Below are 23916 nucleotides of genomic sequence, written 5' to 3' on the forward strand. Positions count from 1 at the left end.
GGTTTGTCCATGTTGTTTTGAGAATGTAATTTCTGTTTCAAGAAATGAGCCAAACCAATGGAGAAAAACTGTAATATTGGAGCATTCTGATGTAGGATTTTGAAATTAAGGGCTTAAAAGTAAAGCAATATTGACATTTATTTAAGGCTAATTAAGGCATATTTTACTCTTTTTCAGGCTACTCTAAAAAGGAATCCTCCTGATAAACCAGGTTCATTCCAAGTCTGGGGGAGACATCACATATCCAGTGTGTCTCTCAGATAATATTAGAGCATTCTGATGGGGCTTAAAAGTAAAGCCAAATTGACATTTTTTCAGGCTGTTAAAGCTATATTATAGTCTTATTTCAGGCTACTGTAAAACAGAGTCCTACTGTTAAGCCAGCTTAATTCCAAGTCTGGGGGAGACATCACATATGCAGTGTGTCTCTCAGGTAATGGTGGAGCATTCTGACGGAAGATTTTAAAATTAAGGGCTTAAATGTCTAATTAATGCTCTATTTTAAATATTTTTCAGGCTGTTAGAGGCATATTTTACCCTTTTTAATGCTACTCTAAAAATGAATCCTATTGGTAAGCCAGGTGCATTCCAACTCTGGGTTAGACCCTATCTATCCAGTGTTTCACTCAGATAATATCGGACGATTCTGATGCAGGATTTAAAAATTAAGGCTTAAATGTCCAAGTTATGCTATATTTGAGATATTTTTCAGGTTCTTAAAGCCACATTTTATTCTTTTTCAGGCAAGTCTAAAAAAAAGAATACTCCTGTTAAGCCAGATTCATTCCAAGTCTGGGGGAGACATCACATATTCAGTGTGACTCTCGGGTAATATTGGAGCATTCTGATGGAGGATTTTGAAATCAAGGGCTTAAAAGTAAAGCTATATTGACATTTTTTCAGGCTGCAATTTTTTGTTAAAGTTAAGTCGGTCATGCCCCACGGGCCCTCTGTTCCCAGTCCTCCCTCTTATTCTAACTCTCAGTCGTTCTCTCGTGCCCCCCATCGTGCCCCCCCTCGTACGCCCCTCTGTGGGCTCCCTCGTGCGCCCCTCCCCAGGCTCCTTTGTGCGTCCCCTTGTGCCTGATACAGTCGCTATTTTTAAGACCCCGCGGTGTACTATATAGTATTACCGCCCAATCCTAGTACAGAAATCATCTAGTACAAAAATCATCAAAAAGCATTCCAGTGAAAATGAAATGCAATAACTAACACTATATTAGGTAAATTAATAAACATTTTGTAGGCATATCATACAGCCCATATAACCCACCTATATTTACATATAAATCAAATATATTTACATATATCTACAATACATCATTGAAAAACATCATTCAACACGTTACACATCTTAAATGACAATTGCAGATATCTGTTATTCAGTTTCGACTAGGCAAAATGAAAGTTAAAGATATGTCAAACGTAATTATGACTAGTGCAAATTACTGTGCATGATATCCATAAATAAGTAATTTCCCCTCACCGCCATAATCAAAGAAGTGGTAGATTTCGTAGAAGAAGTTAGTAGAAGTTAATTTCCTTTCTGAGAATGGAAGAAGAAAGAGTCATGGCGTTGGCTTGTAAAAAAACACCAGAAAATGGCATGCAATTGAACGAGCCCTCACAGAGGGGATTTGTGGAGAGAGAGAACGTTGTTGTATTGAAAACTGTTCAACTGGGAAAATCCCTATAGCAACCAAAACATTGATGCCATCCTTGCGCATTAAGGAATTGAAACCCCGCCTACTCTTCATGAAGAGTTCCCAGCTGTTAATGTAGAGCCACCTCAACTCCTCCTCACTCAGCAACAACAAACATCCGTACACAACGCAATCCAACACATATCTGATCTCAAATTAAAATATCAGACTTGCTGTACTGCAATTTTCAGTATTTTGCAAACTCAGAGACAAGTTTGTTGGCTACATATATTATTAAGGACAGAAATACATTCTTAGACAGCTTACCAGCATCTTGTAACAGCTACAACTAATATTTTCTGTTAAAATAAGGCAATGGACTGCAGCTGACGGCGTTGCCAGGTGTGCTACAACTGTGGGTGCCAGTCCAGACATTGGTAGTAGCTAACAGCACTGTTGGTGTTGTGTTGTCTTATTTTTTGTATTATTAGCTGACCCATTGTATTATGATTTGTAGAAAACGTGGAAAAGCATCTAATTACTATGCATACACTTAAACGTTGAATAAAACTTAATGCATGAAAAATGTGAAAATGGAATACAAATCAGACAAGATTTGAAAATGCATTAAAAAAAGAAATTCAATATTAATACTTGGAAAAGTGTAGAAGGGTTTAATTATTCTGAGCGGGATTGAAGAGAGAGGTTTAACTGTTTAACATCAATCTACTAATTAGAACAGCGACTGATTCACGATGCGGACAGCTTACTATGGAATGAGGTTGAGGTTGACTGGAGGACTCTAACAGACGCTGGAGAGACAAAAGTCAGCATGACTTATGTGATATAATGAACAAACTGTCAGTTTATAAACAATCCTCACAACACTGGTTATCTGCGGTTGAACCATAGCGTTGATGATATCCACGAAAATCCTCATGAACACGAGCACTATATTGCTTTTATACAGCAGTTCCACTTGCATCTGAACACATTTGAAGAGATTTACAAATATTAGAACGTTATAGAAAATAGGGCTGTGTCACAATACTGTACATTCAATGTGTAACACCTTTCTCCTGCTTACTTTTATGAACTGTTCCCTGAATGTATGATCAACAACTTCATCCACCGTGGCCGGGGGTGTTGGCTTCCCACAGATTTGATGGAAAACCCTTTCGGAAAAGAAGTGTGGACTGACTCCTCCATGGAAATCACATACAGCAATCATTTTTGCCAACCACATGTAACGTTTAGTCTGCAAAGCTAAAATTAAAGACATAACTAAAAAACTGCTCTGCTGTAATGCGTCCTGAAAATGTAATACCTTAACGTGCTATGATTAATAATAGTGCTACTAGAAATAACTATTGCACCTTTCGGAATCATGAAAAAAGCCTAATCAAGAAAATAAAAAGATACAGACAATACAGGATGAAATCTGCCCAACACAAACAGAACAAAATAAATCATACAGGACAAATCATTTCTAAATGAGTTTTTGCAAATAAATTTCCAGAATTCTGCCAGTTGAATAAGAACTGTCTTAAGAATTTGGGCTTCTCTACCTTGAGTATCAAGAGACTGCTGGTCTTTCTCATGTCCCTCAAAGATATATGACTGGTGGACGGCCCTCATCAACAGCCTTAGGTACTCCTGTTGGGCCACCTTTGTCAACTGCCCCTTCACCATTGTCATCTTCATCCACAAACACAACGTTCAATTTTGCTTCAGTGTTGAAGGACCTACGCTTGAACGCCCGCAGGCCACAGAGGAAAACATTACCCCTGCACACATTTATTCGGTTGCTTGTTGGACAGAAGCTTTCTTTGCTGACCATTTTTTCCAATATGGTCTGTAGATCAATCCCGCAACCAAATAAGTTCATGCATTTTATTAATATGCCAAATATGGACCATATTTTATAAGTTTAACACCTGGTTAAATATAACAGGATATCTATTTTTTTTAAATCTATAAATACACAAAGATGTGAAGTCAAATTAATGAGGAGAAACATCCTCATCCACAGGTCTTCTGAGGTGATGTGATGATACAGGAGACGGATTTTGTAATGGTGTCTCATCTTGTTCATCGAGAATAATGATTGATTCCTGGGCAGATGAAGGAGGAAGTGATGGTTCATCATGAAGAGTCAAGATTTCTTGTAGTTGTAGTGGTGTCAGGGGGAGGTGTGAGGAGGTAAGAAGGAGACATTGCTGCGGTGAGGGTGAGGGTGGGGGGGGACAAGGGCAAGGGCTGGTTAAACCTGTTGAAAAAGTAATTTAGCTCCTTGGCCCTCTCCATTTCCCCCCCCTGTAGTTCTGGTTTTTGTTCTGTGACTTGTGATGGTCCTGAAACCTTCCCAGACCTCCCTCATGTTGTTCTCCCTCAGCTTCTGCTCCACCTTTCTCCTGCAGCTGTCTGTAGCTTCCCTCACACAGTGTTTCGCCTCCCGTTGCGCTGCCTTCATGGCCTCCCTGTCCCTGCTCCTGAAGGCAGTCTTCTTCTTGTTGAAGACAGCCCTGACCTCCCGTGTTACCCATGGCTTGTTATTAGGGTAACAGCGGACATTCTTGATGGGGGAGACCACGTCTGCACAGAAGTTCAGGTAGTCCGTGAGACAGTGTGTCATCCCCTCTATGTCCTCGCCATGCGGGTCGATCAGCACATCCCAGACTGTGGTGTTGTAGCAGTCTCTCAGGGCACTTTCCATCTCAGGGGACCCCCTCCTGCTGGTGCGAGTTGTCACCGTCGGCTGTTTCTGGACCAGGGGGTTTGTACAGTGGCTGTAGGTGAACCAGGTTGTGATCAGACTTCCCCAGTGGGGGGAGGGGAGTCGCTCTGTATGCATCCCCCTACATTAGCATACAGGAGATCAATTGTCCTGTTGTTTCTGGTAGGACAGTCTACAACATTTAGAAATAATAAAGAGCAACCCAGTATTTCAGCAGTTTTGCAATTGTACGGCCTTGCTTTAGCAGAAATCAAATGTGTTCTCTGGTAACAACAATGACTGGTCGGCCTCTTCTCCCTACAAAAAAGTCAACTGACTTTCTTTCTCCTTTTGAGTTTGTGTCTGGTGAAAGCAACTGTTCAATTCTTCGGAGATTTATTTCACAGTTTTCAATACAACAACTTTCTATCTCTAAACAAATCCCCTCTGTGAGGGCTTGTTCAATTGCATGCCATTTTCTGGTGTTTGTTTTTTTGATTACAGCCAACTGTTTCTTTCTTCTTCCATTCTCAGAAATAAGAAAATGAACCCACTTCTTTGATTATGGCGGGGAGGGGAAATTACGTATTTATGGCTCAAATAGAGCAACGTCTGCAGAGTAATTTGCACTAGTCATAATGATGTTTGAGACATCTTTAACTTTCATTTTGCCTAATCAAAACTGAACTACAGATATCTGCAATTGTCATTTAAGATGTGTGACGAGTTGAATTTTGTTTTTTAATGAAGTCATTATGGATATCTGTAATTCAGTTTTGCCAAGTCACATGATAACACTGCAGCTGTCAGCTGACTGGATCCATACTTCTCCCTGATGGAGTCACATGAAACCAGTCCTGAATATTCCTAAATCATACACACGTATCCCTGCACCTAGGGGCGGTTCCTTTTCACCTGGTGTATTCAAATCCATTCTGATTGGTCCATGGTTGGCGCGGTAACATGTTGAGAGCATCTTCGCTGTCCAATGAGGAAGGGCATGGCTCTAAACTCTGCCCCTTTGGGGTAGTTTTCGGTCACAGATCAAAAAGTTCTATCATGTAAATGAGAAATTCTAACAAAAATACAGTTAATGAACATTGTATTGTCTTAGCCTTGTCAAAGACACCAGGGGGTAGGAGACAGAAGGTTACTCCCTGGTGTGAGGTAAAAGGCTTCTTTCTACATGTTAAATGCCAGACTGGATCTGATCAATTCTTTACAGACAGAGGAAGAGAGGGGGACGGTGAGAGACAGTAGGGCCGTCTTGATCTGTTCTTCACAGAGCCAAAATGCATAATATCCTAACCTGACTGCATCATACATAAACAGAAATACATTGTTTTCAAGACACTGTTTTTAACTTTTATAACTCAACACTAGTCACAATTACGTTACAGATATCTTGAATGACAATTCCAACTATCCAAAATGTAATTACGACTAGTCAGAAAGACGTTGTTGATATCTACAATGTTCATTCTGGATAGTCAAACTTAGCTTTTAAATGTTAAAAGTGCGTGCCATATGAATCGTCATGGTCTATATTTTACTAGGGCGGGGCTCCATTAAAGTCTACGGGACTTCCCTGCACGTTAGAATAGTACTCCGAGAGGTGCCAAACACGTTGAAAAGTTACGCCAAGGGGTCTTGACCAAGCGTCCACATGTTACTACTTGGGAGTGAATGCGTGTTGACATACTGTGTATTGTAAAAAGTTAAGTTGCGTATTAAACTGGGCCTACACTAACAAGCAGGGCAGCCTCAAGTATACCTTGTTAGTGCATAGAATGCTAAGCTATTAAAATAACCAATTAGTTGGCATGATTTTATAAATTGTGTTTTAATGTTAAACATCCAAGTGGAACAGTGGATCCTTAGGATTACCTGTATCTGTTGATGGCTACCCAATTTTTATTTTACTTTTTCACAAATAGGCTGACTTATATTTGGCAATAATATTTTCATGTTAAGACATTTTAGTTTTATAAAAGATAATTATAATTTGGTGCCTCTCCTTGCAGTAATTTAGAGAACCCCTTGTTAAAGATCTCTGACTTAGTATTTGTAATATATTTAGTTATATATCAGTAGTTATATACTAGAAACTGGTGCTTGTGTAGGTTGTATTTGTTATGCTTAGGTATATGTTTTTCATGAAACAGAATTTGTATGTGCTTTTTCTAGTTTATTATAGTATTTCTACTCAAATAAGTAAAATGCATCAGCAATTGTGTAGTAGTGAATGTGAGTGTATGTGAATGTACTGTCACCATAACTGCAATGACATTTAGTCTTGGTATCTTTGCATTGGTTGTCCTTTAATGTTTTCATGGCAGTGGGTGGTTGCCTATCTTAAAGTCTTTAATTTTGCACCTCCCACCAGTCCAACAACAGCAGTTGCCTTTAACACAATTTTTTGTTAAAAGGTACAGGTGGGATTAAGAGAGAAGTATAAAATGTAGTCTGTGAGCAACAGATAGATAGAACTTAAACACTGTTTAAGTCAGTAGTATGACAGGATGTAAAACTTCACAGCAACATCAAGCAGCTTTGGCATCAGTTCATTGAAAAGTCAGAAGTCATTTTTATTACAAAGATTTAATGTTAAATATCCATATTATAGTAACTATAATAGCTCCAAGGCCAGTGTCTAACAAAGACGCATATCTTACTGGCATTGGCCATTCATGACTGACCGCCCCCGTACCAAAACATAAACATACATTATTCTTTGACTTCTGCAAAAAGTATACTTAATTTCTTCCTTAAAGTACTTCAGGCAACAGACATCCCTCTGAGCTTCTGATAGTAGCTTGAGTTTGGATGTTTTCTCTTACAAATGAGCATGAATTAAAGGGTTGAAGAAAACAAAGACGGAAGGACAAATATAGCTGCTGCTGCTGCTGTTTGCATCCAGCAGGACCAGGCTCTCTAAAAATGACTCCATCCACACACACACTTCACCCTGAGAATAAACTCAGAAAATCAATTCCTCATTCCCTTTTCTGTCACTTTCGGTTCATTCTTTTCAGATAAGTTCTCGTCTTAAAATGAAACTCTTACAAATTATGTTTTGGACTTTATGAAGCACAAAAGCAGCCGCTATGCCCTCTTTAATTTTTGGCACATAGTTAAATATGAGCCAGAAGCTCCAGCAAAAAGCAACTACATTTTTCTTGTTGTATCCTGTCAGCCACTCACGCTGTATCCAGTGTGTGCTACCTTTTAAGATTGCCATACCTATTGTTAAATAGCCACGTAGTATTTACAGTACCTGTGCCCTTTCCCTGGATCACTGTTGAAAATGAATATAGTTGAGCAGGTCATTTGATATTTTTAACTAAAGCTTAAGCCAGAAAAAAATGCTTTTGTTTAGTGTAGTATGTAAGAAAGTATGAATAACTGTTGTAACTGTTGTCTTAGTAGGGTTGGGTATCGTTTGGGTTTTTGCCTACTTCCGTGCCTAAACATAAATATATATAATATATTTATGATGTCTATAATTTAAAATATAAAAAAGAAGCACAAAACGACAGTTGGCGACATTAAAGAACGGCTTGTTTATTGCTAAGGCCATATTGTCAAAATTAAATGATTGATTAATAATGTAATAATATTACCTTATAAAAATAGGTATTTCACCAGTAAATTGCTGGTAAACGACAAAGCACCAGATGGGAAAAGGGTATTTTACAATAAGTTAAAATGCACCACATGACTGTCGAGTTTCAAGTGTGTCGTTTTTCTGACGGCAGCTGCAGACTGTTACGTCCCGGTGTTGGAGTCTTCTACGGTGAAACACAGCCGCACTTCACACCGCTTAATGTAAGCCGTCTGCATTTTAACCATTGTGTTTAATCCAGCTACTAACAGTAACGTAGCGTCCCGTGCAGCGCTGCTTTCTTGGCACCGCTGTTGGTACCCAACCCTAGGTACTTCTAAACTACTGACTATAAAATCCTTTTATTTTTTTGGTTGGAAGATTATTTTTGGGGCATTTTAGGCCTGTTTTTTGACAGGACAGCTGAAGACATTGGGGGGGGGGGGGGGGGGGGGGGAGATGACATGCGCAAAGGGCCATACGCAGGTCGGAGTCAAATCCCCGGCCGCTGCGTCAAGTAGTAAACCTCTTTATACGGGAACGCTCTACCAACTGCTACCCGGGCGCCCCTTTCATTTTATTTCTGTTATTAATACTTATTATAGGTTTATGATTATTGCATCTTATCTATTTCACTCGCCAATGCTTAGACAGAAGGAACAAATATCTTGGGACTACTTAGGCAGAGTTAGGGTAGTTAGGTTTTTCCTTTCTTTTTCTTTTGGGAATTAATTGAACTGAAAAAAACAGAATGAAAAACTTCATGGGCACAAATGCATCTAGCACATCTCTGTTTCTCTTCCCTCTGTCCAGAATCTTCCCTCCATCTTTTTCCTCATCTCTCACGCTACCTCACGCTCTTCACTCATCCCTCCTTTTTCCTTCCTTTTCATGCTCTTCCCTCATCCCTCCATCCCGTGAGCGTGGTCCTGTCTGCGGCGCTGACCCTCAGTCCCTCTCCTCCTGGCTGTGGGTGAGTCAGCTCCCTGGACCTCTGCGTCATGGCCTCCCTCCTCCTCCCCGCCCTCGGCTCCCATCTCCTCCACCACATGCTCTCCGTCCTCTTCGTCATCCTCCTCACTCTTCTCAGAGTCTGACTCATCTGAGTTGTCCTCTTCCAGGTAACGGTAGCCTTTGACCTGCAGGAACACAAATTATATATTATGAAAATGACAGAGGAGAGAAGTTGCTCTTAAGTGAAAACCTTTTAGTCACCAGTAGAATGTTTTATAATCAAGCTCTGACTATAAGAAGACTTTAAGGATTTGTTCCCCAGATGGCTGGTATGCAGGAGTGCAGGATGTATCACTGTTTACAGGAGTTCAAATCTCACTACACACCAGATCTCTGCTATGGGGCATTCACACCAAAAAAAGTGATCTGGCCATATGCCGCAGGGTGGTGCGGCGGGGGGAGGGTCAATGAAACGGCCTAGTCGCGTGATGTTCTCACTATATATTTCACAATTATTATTTTCCTTTGAATGGTTTATAGATTGACGTTTCCAACCACACTTGAAGGCAGCTTTATTTCACGGGAGTGAGAGAGAGAAAGAAAAGAGAGGAGCAAGACATAGCGAGTGCTTTGTTGTTGCAGGAAACATTCAGCTGTTACACTCCGCCTCTAACCACAGCTCATAACACACCGACAAGTCTGATGGCCAGTTACATGATTGGCCCCCGCCCCGTGACGTGGCTTTTTTCCTGATGAGCTTTTTTTGTTTTGTTTTGGTCCGCCTTAGTACAACCCTAACCCATGCGGCTCCAGGATGGGGCCCTGGTTTTGGTTCTATATGAATAAGAACAATGAAACAACTTCACAGCAGTAGTGAAGATGTCAGCTAATACAACTTTGTAAATACACAAGGAAGGTAACCACAGCAACAGCACTTCAACTTTGTGCTTTATTACCAGAATAAACCATTAGTTCAAAATGAGCTAAAATAACTACATTTAAAAAAAATTTTTAAATACAGCTTCTTTTTTGCCTATTCAAATGAAAATTATACAAGGGTGATACTACACCTTTTGAGGGCATACAAAGTCACAGAATTCTTCATGTAATAATTTGTGTTTTCCAAAATCAAAACACTCTTAAAATGACATCTGAACTTTTTCCTTCACTGAATAGACCAGAATCAATGAATTTATGCAAATATATTTTATAAAAAGATGTCACACGTACATTGGAGGTTTTTTAAATTTCAACATCACAGTTGTGTCAGTTGCATATTTGATATTTGATTGAATCCAAAGTAGTTTTAATGTCACACAATCATGTTTGTACGTACAGTTGTGTTCAGAATAATATAGTGAATAACAGTGTGTTTAAAAAAGTAAATAATGCTCAAAATCCTTAGCATAGCCTTTAATTCCACAATATCAATGCATTTGGAATTCATATTGCATATTCAATTCCAAATCCAAACATGATCAAAATTGATCAAGTTTGTGTTATACCTGCGTAGCATGGAGTCGACCAACTTCTGGTACCTGTGAACAGGAATTCTAGCCGAGGACGAACTACTGTACCTTCCTCGCATTACTGGGTTCTGGCTCAGAAAAAGCATTTCGATGTCACCACCTTACTGGTGTGTTTTGGGCCATTGTCTTGTTGAAAGACCCATTTCAAAGGCATTTTTTTCTTCAGCATAAGGCAACATAACCTCTTCAAGTATTGTGATGTATTGAAACTGGTCCATGATTGCTGGTATGTGATAAATAGGCCCAACACCGCGGTATGAGAAACATCCCCAACATTTCCCATTTTTCCCCACATCGTTCAGGCTGTCGATGCCATTTCAAGGCATTTGAAATCCTTTTGGCTCAGCAGCCAATCATTTTCTGCACTTCTTTATATGTTTTCCTCTCTCCAATCAACTTTTTAATCTAAGTCCGCTGTTCCTCAGAGCAATGTCGGGAACAACCCATTTTGCTGAGTATTTCAGTGTGAAATGCACTATAACCAGCATGCACACCATTTGCTTCCTTCCTTAAATATGGGCCATAAGTAACAGATGTTTCTTCTCAGAATCAGTCACCTCACTAACTAAACACAACACTATTATTTTAAACATGCCCCTTTCAATTACAGATTCAATTATACAGAATGAGCAGCATGCATGTCATGACTGTTGGGTTTGTCATGTTGGGTGAACACTTACTAGTAAATTATTTGCCATGTAGAAATATCACTTCTACCAGAAACTATGATTTATGAGGTTAGTGATGTTGGACTGCTATTATTTTGAACACAACTGTACATGTCTTAAATTGAGATTAGGCACACAGAAAGCTTATCAATTCAGCAGATGATTGTGAAACATTGAAATGAAGGTGCAAAAAATGCTTATTTTCTGAAAGTAGCTACATCAATGCAGCACATGTCCAAACTGATTCTGTTTCTTGATTCTTCTTCACGTCACACAGACAGCAATATTTGTTTTACCATAGTTGGATCAATGGAAACTGAATTCCTATATGCAACTTGTTCGGTAAACTACACTAGAATGCATTCGTCTTAGACTGTGAATGGTGCGCTTTAATCTTTGGCTGGCAGAATGAATCCGCTAAGGTTGATCAGGCTGTCATTAGTGACTAGTCCTACTCACTGGATGTAGACGGTTGGTATAAGCCTGTCATTGGCCACCTATTTCAGATTGAATTTCTCCCCCTATTCCCCTTTCTCTGCTATCTTTTTTGCAAGGGCACGGTTGCTGGATCCGCTGATTGGTTTAAAGAAATACAAGCATGCCAGAGCGTTTCCCCCCCTATACCTGTGAATGGTAATAAGTGCATTCAGACCAATCTCCAGCACTGTGCTGTGGAGATAGGTCTTGCAATGCGAGATTATTTGTTGTGACTGTGATTGGTTACCTTGTGTCGTGGCCGAGGGATGCGAGGCAGTCTGAAAGGCACTTTACTGGCCAGCCGACGCTCCATCACCCAGTAACAGTAGCAGGCCAGCAATAAAGTGGCCAACAGGATGGAGAGTTTGGCCTGAGGAAGGAGATACAAACGGTTGAAAAAAGGAATAAGTAAGTAAATAATGGTATACTTGAGACACATTAAACATTCTCTAAACACACAGATACACATGCACAGAAACACAAACGCAAACACACAGAATCACAAAAACAAAATCCCACAAGGACGGACAGACAGACAGACACACACACAGACACACACACACACACAATACCCTCATAGGCAGGTTGGACCATAGGTAGACTATGAAGATGGCGATGGCCTGCCACCAGTGATAGATGGTATAGACAAAGTCAAGGCGTTCTTTTTCCTCAGCGTACAGCATACCGAGCAGAACTATCACACACAGAGAGACAGAGTGTTCATGCTGACATGTCATGTGTTGACAAAGTTAAAGTAGAGTATGGCTGCTTAATTAAGGAAAAAAGTCATAGTGACGATTATATTGGCCAATATTAAAATTGCAATCATTTAACAAGGTTGCTCATTGACTTCGGAAAATGTTGCAATTATGGAACTTAATACACAGTAAAACAGTTAAATCAACAGTGAAAACACCTTGGACTGTGAACTTAGTCCCCCCCGGTGTAAAGTACGTACAAAGACCTCGATGACAGCCGTTACTCACTGCTAACGCCCGTCTTGTTCAGGGCGGTTCCGAGTCCCCACAGCGCTATAATCACAAGCAGAGGGCCCAGATACTGTGTACTTCTCTCATCTGGATGTGGACACAGTGAAAAGCAAAGGAGAACCACCAGCAGCACGACATGCACAGCAGCGCCCCCCATCAGACACACCCAGCGTGGAAGGCGCAGGAGGCCAAGGCAGAGGGACGAAAAGATGGAGCAGGAGAGGCCGTAGACCAGTATAAGGAGCCACAGTTTTTGCAGGCCCAAAATGCAGACGCCATAGGACTGTGGAGGGAAAGAATGAAAAGTTGAAAAGTATTTTCTTATTATTCCTTATTACTAGGGTTGGGCATCGTTTTGATTTGAACAATTCTGATTCCGATCCCGAATCCTACTTATTACTATAATCTGACATCATGGGATTGATTATTTTGCTTTTCAAACTACCCAAAAACACTAAAAAAACTAAAACACAAACTCCATTGACAGCCCAGTACCAGGGAGAATCCGCTGACGGCAAACAGCACTTCAAATCCGCTGTAGATGAAGAAGGGGCAGAGCAGTCGCAGCCGGTAGTCTCTCAGGTGTTTGAAGGGCAGCTGGAAGATGTTTCCCCAGCCAATACTGCGGAGGTCGATCTCTTCTGTCGGCCGGTAGGCAGCACCACACAGCACAAGGAACTGCGGGTTCAAAGCAATCTATTTATTTGGAATGATTACTATGGTATTGTGTGGGCTTTGCCTTGAAAAATAAGGCAGCTCTACCCAGCCTATTGTTGGACAAAATACCAACACATACTAAAAAAGCCTTTGTATTCCTCTTAAAGGTGCACTAAGAGTTCCTGCATGACGTCACTTCTGTTGACGTTCCAAGTTAACACCACACAAAAGGGAGCAAGCTCGCCCCTCCCCCCATGTGTCCGTAACTGTAATGCCTAACTGAATAAGAGCTGTTTTACAGTTAACGCATTCCAGTCCGCGCGCGCCAATGTGGCGTCAAAATTAAGTGGATCTCGCTGGCGCGCCAGGATTTTAAATTTTTTTTCAGTGGCACGCTGAAAGCCCTGTTTAAGCAAAAAATTTAGTTTGGTATGAAATTCTAGTACGTAGTAAATAAGCATTGCTCCTGAGCTTTTGTTTCCTGTTGCTTTCCACGAGTACAGAAATGTAGGACAGACACAAGACAAGCAGATTAATACAAAGTATATGTAAACCACCTAAACAAACTGAATTATAGGGAGTCAGAGGTGTGTGTGTGTGTGTTTGTTGGGGAGTTTGGATCTTACGATGATCATGGCGAGGAAGGCGAAGCCCATCAGGACACTCTCCACCTGGATGAGCAGCATGGAGCGCGGCAGGTTGGTAAGCACGGTGGTGTTGAAGCCGGGGATCACTCCACTGATATTTGCTCCTGTCAGAGGAAGAGGACAGCTCAGCCATTAAACAAAAGGCGATGGGAAACAACCAACACCCTGACGCCACCTTGATTACCAGAAGCGTCTGCCTGTGACACATGAAATATCATCTCTGCATTTACATTTGCCACTAATCATTACAAGCAGCTTAAATATTAAAGGTGCAGTAGGTAAAGAACTGTCATATTTGCTGAAACTGACCCTATGTTTGAGTAGAACTACATGAATCCGGTCATTTAAAAGAAGAAAATCTGGCTCCACTGGCCCCACCTACAGCCTTTAGTGCAATTTGCAAAAATCCACTGCTTATTGTTCAGATGCACTAATCAGGATCAGGCAAAGGGGGGGGGGGGGGGGGGGGGGGGGGGTCTAATTGCTTGTCAATCACTGCTCATGCGCATGCATTTATTGTCTTTGTGGGGGGAGGGGCTAAGAAAAACATTTAAGTGCTGGATCTTTGCAATCCTACCTACAGCACCTTTAATATAATGAATAACTGAGATCATGGTTTTGTATTTTGTAGAGAAGTTCACATCACCACAGAAAGGCCACTTTATATATCACCTCAGACAAAATTGACTGAATCCTAAGACACTGTTGTCCTGCGCTTATTTGTCTGTGCTCATTCATTAGTAAAGGTGAAGTGACATGACATCTTACCTACTAAGTAGATGATGCACACACAAAAAAAAAACATACTTGTGGCTCTTTGTAGTTTGGCTTATTTGAAGCACATGTACTTACTTTCCTATTGTTTGGAATTTGTATCTTAATGGTTTAAGGCACTTATTGGAATTAGATTTGGATAAAAGTGTCAGCTAAAAATCATGTAATGTGTCTTTACCGCAGCTTTTGACGTTGAAGAGAATGTGTTGGTTGTCATTCAGGTGGCCGTTGAGGACGAAGCGCATGGGGAACTGCGCGAAGACAAAACTCAGCTGAAAGAGGAAGAGGGAGCAGACGGGGATCATGCTCAGGAGTGTTTGCCACTGTGCAAACGTCTTTTCCGACGTTAAACACCGCACACAACATGACCAACATTGAAGCATTAGTGAAAGAGAAATGGCTGAAGGCTCACATGGAAGATGATGTTGAAGACTGACTGGAAGATGATTATGTATCTGTAGCACGCTCCCTTAGGGAGCTTCTTCTGCTCCTGCACATGCTCTGCCTTGTAGTTAACGTACTCATAATACTGCTGCGCCATCCTGCATGGATTTGTGTGGGAACATGTGTGTTTGTGTGTGTGTGTGTGTGTGTGAGAGAGAGAGGACAATAGGGGCATAAGTCACATGTATTAGCACAATAAAATATTATATAGATTCTTTGGACAACAATACAATATTTGCTGATATCTTAAAGTCTGTCACGATACGATTTCAACTCAAGGGCATGCAACCGATATGAGGGAATCCATGAGACCTTTCAAAACCATTATAATTATAGCAACTCAAAAAAACAACTAAGGGGCGGCCTCTAGCTCCCCCAGTAGAGAGTGCGCCCCACATAGGCTAAGTCCTTTGCTGCGGCCCAGGTCTGAATCGGACCTGTGGCCCTTTGCTGTGTGTCATGCCCTCTCTCTCTCTCACTGTCACTATCTAATAAAAGGGAAAAGTCCCACAAAATGATCTAAAAAAATTTAAAATAAAATGTATATGATGTGAAAATTTAATACTGAGCTCCTCCGGACATAAAAAAACCAAACTAGTTAGACTAGTAGTAGTCTGTTTAATAAGCAGAACAAAGTGGGATTCTAAAAATAGAAGGGCATCTTACAGAAGATGTGTCAATATTTTCACTTTGCATTGATATTGTTTGTGGATCATTTAATCAGTGTATTGATCCAGATCAATCTCTGCCAAATAGCCTCGTGAAGGAACCTCTTTTGGTGGAAAGTGTATGTTCCAAACTTGTTTTAGTCTTGCAACAGAAAAAACTCTGATTTGATACAAAGACAGCAGAAGGTGAGGGACATCCGGCTGAAAAGTGAGGGATTCAGCGGAATTTCCCACAACATGAACAATCCTAGAAATGAGACGTCATCAAGATAGACTACTCACCTTGTGATGTAATTTCCCAAGGAGGCCCAGAAAGGCACAATGGCCACGCCAATAGCTACGGCTGATGGAACCAAGGTGTAGTACCGCTCCCAGTAATTGGTTGAGACAAAGAGTGCATAGATTCCCGAAGCCAGGAACATCATCCACTTAGTACCTAAAAACCTGCCAGAGAAATACATACCTTATATGTTACATTGGCAGAGCAAGGATTATAAGAAAGAAAGATTTTATCTTTTGGGTGTGTGTGTGTGTGTGTGTGTGTCTACCTGATAAGAACGGGGGTGTACAGCAAGCCAATAATGGGCGTGACGTTAATGCCCATCAGCATCTTGCGATCGATGTCTTCCAGGCCGAGGTTGCTGTACTTCACCTCGCGGTAGGTCATATCATAATGGAGGATCAGCTGCATCTGCAGTAGGCCTATACCATGCAAAAATAGATTAAGAATGAACATATCAAAAGCTCTTTTTTATGGAATAATGTCCCAAGTATCACATTTTATCAAAAGAAAAGACTTCATCATTAAAACTCATGTTACATGGGTTAAAAATGCCCGATTTATCCAAAAGGTGATTTTTCATCTGTAGTCCCCTGGCCTTGGTGTTAAAAAAATACAGAAAAAACTACAAGAAAGACAACAGAAGCTAAGCAGAACAAAACATAGCACAAAGCAAAACAACAGAGCATAGAGTACAAAGATTAGACAAGACACAACTGTTAGGAGCCACAAGAGCAATAGTGAATTAAGAGGAAATAAGAAGTAAAATTTGTTTATGTCAACCTTGCAAACTAACAGAACACACATACAGTGGTGTGAAAGAGTGTTTGCCCCCTTCCTCATTTCCTGTTCCTTTGCATGTTTGTCATACTTAAGTGTCTCGGAACATCAAACCAATTTAAACAATAGTCAAGGACAACACAAGTAAACAAAATGCAATTTGTAAATGAAGGTGTTTATTATTAAAGGTGAAAAAAATCCAAACCATCATGGCCCTGTGTGAAAAAGTGATTGCCCCCTAAACCTAATAACCGGTTGGGCCACCCTTAGCAGCAACAACTGAGACTGCAATAAGACTTTTACAGCGTCCTGGAGGAATTTTGGCCCACTCATCTTTGCAGAATTGTCCTAATTCAGTTACATTAGAGGGTTTTCGAGCCTTTTTAAGGTCATACCACAACATCTCAATAGGATTCAGGTCAGGACTTTAGCTAGGCCACTCCAAAGTCTTCATTTTGTTTTTCTTAAGCCATTCGGTGGTGGACTTGCTGGTGTGTTTAGGATCATTGTCCTGCTGCAGAACCCAAGTTAGTTTCAGCTTGAGTGCATGAACAGATGGTCGGACATTCTCCTTCAGGATCTCTTGGTAGACAGCAGAATTCATAGTTCCTTTTATCAGAGCAAGTCTTCCAGGTCCTGAAGCAGCAAAACAGCCCCAGACCATCACACTACCACCACCATATTTTACTGTTGGTATAATGTTCTTTTTATGAAATGCAGTGTTCCTTCTACGCCAGATATACTTGGACACACACCTTCCAAAGAGTTCCACTTTTGTCTCATCGCTCCACAGAATGTTGTCCCAAAAGTCTTGGGGATCATCAAGATGTGTTGTGGAGAAATTGAGACGAGCTTTGATGTTCTTTTTGCTCAGCAGTGGTTTTCTCCTTGGAACTCTGCCATGCAGGCCATTTTTGCCCAGTCTTTTCCTGATGGTGGAGGCATGAACGCTGACCTTAACTGAGGCAAGTGAGGCCTGCGGTTCTTTGGACGTTGTTGTGGGGTCTTTTGTGACCTCTTGGATGAGTCGTCGCTGCGCTCTTGGGGTAATTTTGGGCGGCCAGCCACTCCTGGGAAGGTTCACCACCGTTCCATGTCTTCACCATTTGTGGATAATGGCTCTCACTGTGGTTGCTGGATTCCCAAAGCTTTGGAAATGGCTTTATAACCCTTTCCAGACTGATAGATCTCAATTACTTTTTTTCTCAATTGTTCCTGAATTTCTTTGGGTCTCGGCATGATGTGTAGCTTTTAAGGATCTTCTGGTGGACCTTACTGTGTCAAGCAGCTCCTATTTAAGTGATGCCTTGATTGTGAACAGGTGTGGAAATAATCAGGCCTGGGTGTGGCTAGAGAAATTGAACTCAGGTGTGGACAACCACAGTTATAGTATGTTTTAACAAGGGGGGCAATCACTTTTTCACACAGGGCCATGATGGTTTGGATTTTTTTTTCACCTTTAATAATAAACACCTTCATTTACAAATTGCATTTTGTGTTTACTTGTGTTGTCCTTGACTATTGTTTAAATTGGTTGGATGTTCCGAAACACTTAAGAGTGACAAACATGCAAAGGAACAGGAAATGAGGAAGGGGGCAAACACTTTTTCACACCACTGTATATATTACATCATTTTAGTGCTGATTTGTAAATGCATTGACCATCCATTGTTTTAGCTGCTTAGTAACAGACTTAAATGTGTTTAGTCTTTATCAATGATGTGTCATTTCCGGGATAGTCCAGGTGCTAACAGAAATTCCAACGGATGTCCCTCATTTTGACCAGCTGTCCTGTCCCTTTGCGCTGTGGTTCTAACCTCCGGTGGATTTCCGAGGACTATAGTTGACTGCTCCTCTGATCTCTCAGGGTAAATCTAGACAGCTAGATCGGACAGATTTTCTAGCTGAGTTTTCTGTTGCATGACTACTACTACTATTGAACGTACACGTTTCACCAAAACAAGTTCCTTCCCAGGGCTATTTGGCAGAGACACCATGGCTGTCATGGCAGTCCGGCGTTTAACACTGCCCAAGTCCACTGCCAATATACCAGAGCATGTCTTTCTCCAATCCCGGAATGCTGTGTGGACTAGCCAGACTAATATGTGTTTTACTTGTGTGATGTGGTATGGGATCGAATTCCACTGTCTTGACCCTCTGACGGACCAGGCTGACTGACTTAAAGAACTTTGACCAGGTAGACTAGCTGGTCGTCTAGGAGTCAGCTAATGGTGATCCTTATTATGAACTAAACTCTGCCCGTGCGTTTCTTTGTCCATTTCTATGTCTTTCCTCCAATCAAACTCACCCATGTACACACTATACACAATCATGGCTCCCACACTGGCTGCAAGAACATTCTTGATGACTCCCAGCCTCTTCCTTCTGTAGTATTTCCTCTCTTCCTCCTCCTCGTTGTACTCCGCTTGCGGGCCCAGAAACTCCTCCACCTGAGGAAAGAAGGTCAACAAAACATTCTGCAACTGTTTGAAAAGACCACTGGCAGTGGAATGGGATCACACTCATGAAAAGAGTGTATCTTTCACTGGAAACCTGAGAATCACAGAAACCGGACGTCTCTATGTTTATGTTTTTCTATGTTATTGTCTATGTACAGGACAGCAGGGAGCTCACCTCGCCCTGCATGTTGTCTTGCTGCCCCACATTCAGCAGTTCGTTTATGACACCATTGGGAGGTGCTGCAAGCTCATCAGCACCCCCGACCAACTCTTCATCAGAGGCCTCCATCTAGTGACCAAAAGGAGCAGTACACTAGTTTATTAGGCAGGTACCTGTAAGGACTGGGGTTGTCAAAACTTTTACTGTACTAATAAATATATTATAATAATAGTAACAATAATATAATAATAATAAACTACATTTAGATGTTTGTTTTCCAAGTTTTCACAGGCAACAAAAACAAAAAACAAAAAATCACAACTTCTAGATGAAATCTAAGTCTGGGAAATATGAATTATCAGTAGGCCTATATTTACTTTTTGAAGTTTAGAACTTTACATTTGTATGAGATGGAGCAAAATACATGTACATTAAGACTAAACATATACGCATTCATGGCACACGATCTTCTTTCTGAAGGAACTTTTTGATCTTTTTTAATATAATACAGAAGTCAACTAGAAATATGGAGTTGGAAGCAGAAAACATCACTGCTCCCCAGAAAGAGTGAGAACACCCTTTCTCTTTTCTGATGCGCCCTCCTCCCCTAATCACTTTGATAAGGTGCAAAAATAGATTCATTTATTTATTGCTATATACAGTATTTATATAGAGTTGTATATCTATCTAGTGATTCACAATGAATATTTATCTTCTGGAATGTTCGTCATTTTAACTTCAATTTTTATTTTTGTATAAAAGAGGAAATGACCCACATCTTGTTCAGTAAAATGTTCACGAGACATAGCTCAACATGGTTCCATTATCGTAGGCCTATTCACATGTAGGATAACTTAGGTGATACCATAAATTTGGTAGTTATTCAAGCTTGAGTTCACGTTTTTCTCATTTTATAGTAAATTGACTACAGCTTGTGTACCACGTTGTGTGCTCCTTTCCCCAGTCCATCTCCCTTTAAGATTCCTAAACGTAGTATCCACGGAATAAAAAGGCCTCCGAGCTGCTGAAATCTCATTTTTGATATCACTCTATGCTTTGCTACATTGTTTGACATATCTTTGGAGACTCCTGCTGTAATATTCATGTTAAGTTGGATTTCGAAGGGTTCTGGTTACACCAATATCAGCCGTATGTGTTAGGTTGATTAACCATTTTGGAAAAGTATAAGGCAACACCTCTACTTAACAACATGCCCTTCTTCTCTTTGCCATTTACTAAAACCTTGAAAAGCACTTACCATGTTCCTCGCGTCCACCCGAGTGACACAAACACAACCTCTGTCCCCCTGTCCCCCTGTCTCTCTGTCACTGTTGGTTTCAGCAGCTGTTGGTTCCTCTTTCCGCTGTACAAGGCGCAGGTATTAATAAGTTCCGCGAGGGAAACGAAAGTCAGTCTTCACTTCCCTAACCCAATCTGCTGCCCGCTGAATGTCTTAAAGGTACAGACACATATTTAGGACTCTGCCTCCTCTGTGCTAGTGCTGCGAGATAAAGAGTAGTGCGAAAAAGTGTGGGACAGAGAAAGTTATAAATTATTGTATAACACGCAAGATGTTAAGTGAAAAGGATGACATTGCTTTATTAAAGTAACAGCAAAACACTTTGCAGCTTCTCCAATATGTAGATAAAAAGCTGAGTCACTGACAGTGGTTTAGCACATGGAAGAAAAAAAAAACTTAAAAAAAACTCATCACAGTCAAAAACATGGTCCACTGAAGTACAACACAACACAGGGTACACAAGCATGACAAATGACTCCACTTCATCTTCAGCACACCTCCACATAGCCAGAATATACCTATTCACGGCGGACATGTTGCCATGTTATAGCAGGAAAAGCACAGGTGTATTCAAACCCATTAATAATGGCTGCATTCCACTTAGGTGAGACAGTGGTCTTGTGCATGCTGACTCACTGAACTAGCTTACTGGGACACTTGATGGAATTGAGCCATTGTTAAGGTTATCATTTTTAGCTGTGCTGTTCCTACTATGACCCTTCAAAATGTCTGCTGTGAAAGAGCTCCATGACCTGGCTGACAGTCAATATCAGACTTGTTACGTGCAGAGCAAACACTGCACCATCCAGGCCTGATAAGAGGAAACAGTGAATAGTGTCTTGTATAAAAAGACAAACCATACTGCCATACATAATTCATCCAGGGCATGCCCTGATCTATGTATGTGACTTATTATATTTCAATGTTTTGTACAGAACCGACACTACACCATCTGCATAACAGACTACTTGTAATTGTAATGTAGCTAGCTAAATAACATGTGTTGCCACTGTGTGAAGAGAGCCTGTTCCTCCTTTCACCCCCTTTCAAAATAAAACAACCAAATCACCTGGGTTGAAATGGCGATTTGGGAACTAAGACCAAATGTTAATCAGTGTTAGTGTTTGTTTTAACCTGCCACAAGTACCAGACAGACAGTACTACAATAAAGTGTTGGAGTTTCTGCAGTAGAAGCAGCACCTGTAGGCCCTCCAAGCAGCCAAAAACAACCACAAAGCATGACGTAGAAATAATACTACAATAAATGTCCTTTCTCCTTTTCAGTCAATTTTCCGGGGGTTTCTTGAGGACCAGGCCAAGCTGAATGTGAAACTACTCGGACCCATCCAGAGAGGCTGGTGGAGCAGTGAGCGGTTTCAGGAAGTCCTCATGTCGTCGCCCCAGCAGGTTCTCCGCTGGTTCCTCCATTCCCATCCAACGTCTCATCCTTTACTGAAGTAGAGGAGGCAGTCTCTCTCAGTGGACCCTCAACAGCAGTATTGTTGTTGTTGTTGTTGTTTTTTTAAACACTCCCCCCTCCCCCCCCACCCCCCTCATTTCCTTATCTTTGAGGAACCTGATACAACAACCCCTCCCCATTAGCTTTTGAGTCCCCTGCAATGCTCTACTTGGATCCTTTGGCCAGCGTCTCTATCCGCTCCCCACGGCTGCCTTCCTCATCATCTCCTCGTCCTGGACGGACAGCTCTGTCAACTTGCGGCCCAGCCTCTCGTGAAGGTCTAGGTATTTGGCCACGCAGCGGTCCAGGCACACCGACTCGCCCTTTGTCAGCTCAGCCTCCTTGTAATGTGGCGGTACGCACTTCCTGTGGCAGGCGTTGGTCATTCTGAGAAAGGAAAGGGTTTTAAAGGCTGAATCTTTTTTATATTATATATATACAAATAAAACAATATGTGTAAAGATCTGAATATTGACCAGGCTATTTTGTGATGCCTGAGCAAATGAATATCATGTTCCACCAAAACTCAATGCCACTAACTAACCAACAAACAGTACAGCTCCATCTTGTCTGTTAAAAGGGGGAACCGCCTAAATAAGAAGTCCAATATGTGGTTTCCATGGCTCAGAATTGTGAACATGAGCTACTCTCTCAAAGCCAAAAAAACAGAGAAGTCATCTCTGGCACAAAAACCAGTCTTGCTCTCCTTTCCTGTGATTGAACCAGCGTGGTTATCAAGATGCAAGGAAGGGAGGAGAGAGAGAGAGAGAGAGAGAGAGAGAGAGAGAGAGAGAGAGAGAGAGAGAGAGAGAGAGAGAGAGAGAAGAGTTGCATCAAACGTCAGTCTTAGAGCAAACATTCCCTTTTTAAAAAGCCAAATGAGAGAGGCTGTCGTTCGGTGGTTTTAATTGCCCCCCCATTAGAAATGCTTGATGTCTTTTCATCTGAAGGTTGTGATGAACAGGAGGGCTTGACCCAAAAGTCCCGAAGCCTTTTTAATGTCATGCTTGTCTGCTTCTTGTTAGGGAATGATTGTTTAAAAAGTGTAATGGGATCAGTGTCAATACTACACCACGTGTTTTATTTGACAATGTGACTGATAGCTGCTAGCTCATAGCAGCCCACAGAGCGAGATGTTGTGGCTGTGTCCTCCAGAGGACAGGTCATGCCACATCTTGAAGTTTAATAACACAAATAAAAACGGTAGCGCAGAGTGATCTGCACACGGTTTCCCCTTTTCCTGCCACAGCGGGACTTCAGCGCCAGACTACAGCTACCTTCTCTAACGCTATCACTGTGCAAGCCACATACATCCTCTCCCCCGTTTCCATGTAGGTACACAGTCACCGATATGGTCATAACCACTACAGTGCTCAATTACCTAATTTTGAGGGGAATAAAGTCAAGTTTTCATCGCAAAGCCATGACCTGTCCTCTGGAGGACATAGCCAGACCACCGCCGCTACGTGGATTGTTTTATGGGAGGATTACCACAGAAGCCTGGCTGAACACACCAGCTGTTGTCACGTAAGGGCCCTGTTCACGTTGCACAAACATTTTAATAGCATTTTATGTCTGTTAAGGGCCACAAAGGCTCTCTAAAACTTGTCCCGGCTCCTGCTGTTTTAGCTCTTTAATGACATCCACCTTAACACAGATAATGGCAAAATTTCAATCTTAGTATTACTTGATCTCAGTGCTGCATTTG

The 23916-nt window shown here is 41.3% G+C and overlaps 2 protein-coding genes across 2 annotated transcripts in view; both read right to left on the reverse strand.

Annotated features, from left to right (window-relative positions):
* Window positions 1-8458: 8458 nt before the first annotated feature.
* Window positions 8459-20902, reverse strand: unc93b1 (unc-93 homolog B1, TLR signaling regulator). The gene is made up of 13 exons (XM_034899556.1): window positions 20708-20902; window positions 19465-19578; window positions 19139-19280; window positions 16319-16472; window positions 16053-16214; window positions 15071-15200; window positions 14837-14930; window positions 13864-13988; window positions 13076-13258; window positions 12578-12863; window positions 12164-12285; window positions 11839-11961; window positions 8459-9102 (listed from the first exon to the last, which is right to left on the reverse strand). Exons 1-13 carry the CDS (start codon window positions 20708-20710, stop codon window positions 8866-8868), a joined length of 1875 nt encoding a protein of 624 aa, XP_034755447.1. The 5' UTR covers window positions 20711-20902; the 3' UTR covers window positions 8459-8865.
* A 123-nt stretch (window positions 20903-21025) lies between these two features.
* The window catches only part of timm10 (translocase of inner mitochondrial membrane 10 homolog (yeast)), a 15067-nt gene continuing 12176 nt past the window's right edge, over window positions 21026-23916 (reverse strand). The window contains exon 8 of the mRNA XM_034888045.1: window positions 21026-22595. Within this exon, the coding sequence (XP_034743936.1) occupies window positions 22400-22595 (196 nt within the window). The 3' untranslated portion in view covers window positions 21026-22399. The remainder of the gene's footprint in view (window positions 22596-23916) is intronic.

This window comes from Etheostoma cragini, chromosome 2 (genome assembly GCF_013103735.1).
Source record: "Etheostoma cragini isolate CJK2018 chromosome 2, CSU_Ecrag_1.0, whole genome shotgun sequence".
NCBI classification, from domain to species: domain Eukaryota; kingdom Metazoa; phylum Chordata; class Actinopteri; order Perciformes; family Percidae; genus Etheostoma; species Etheostoma cragini.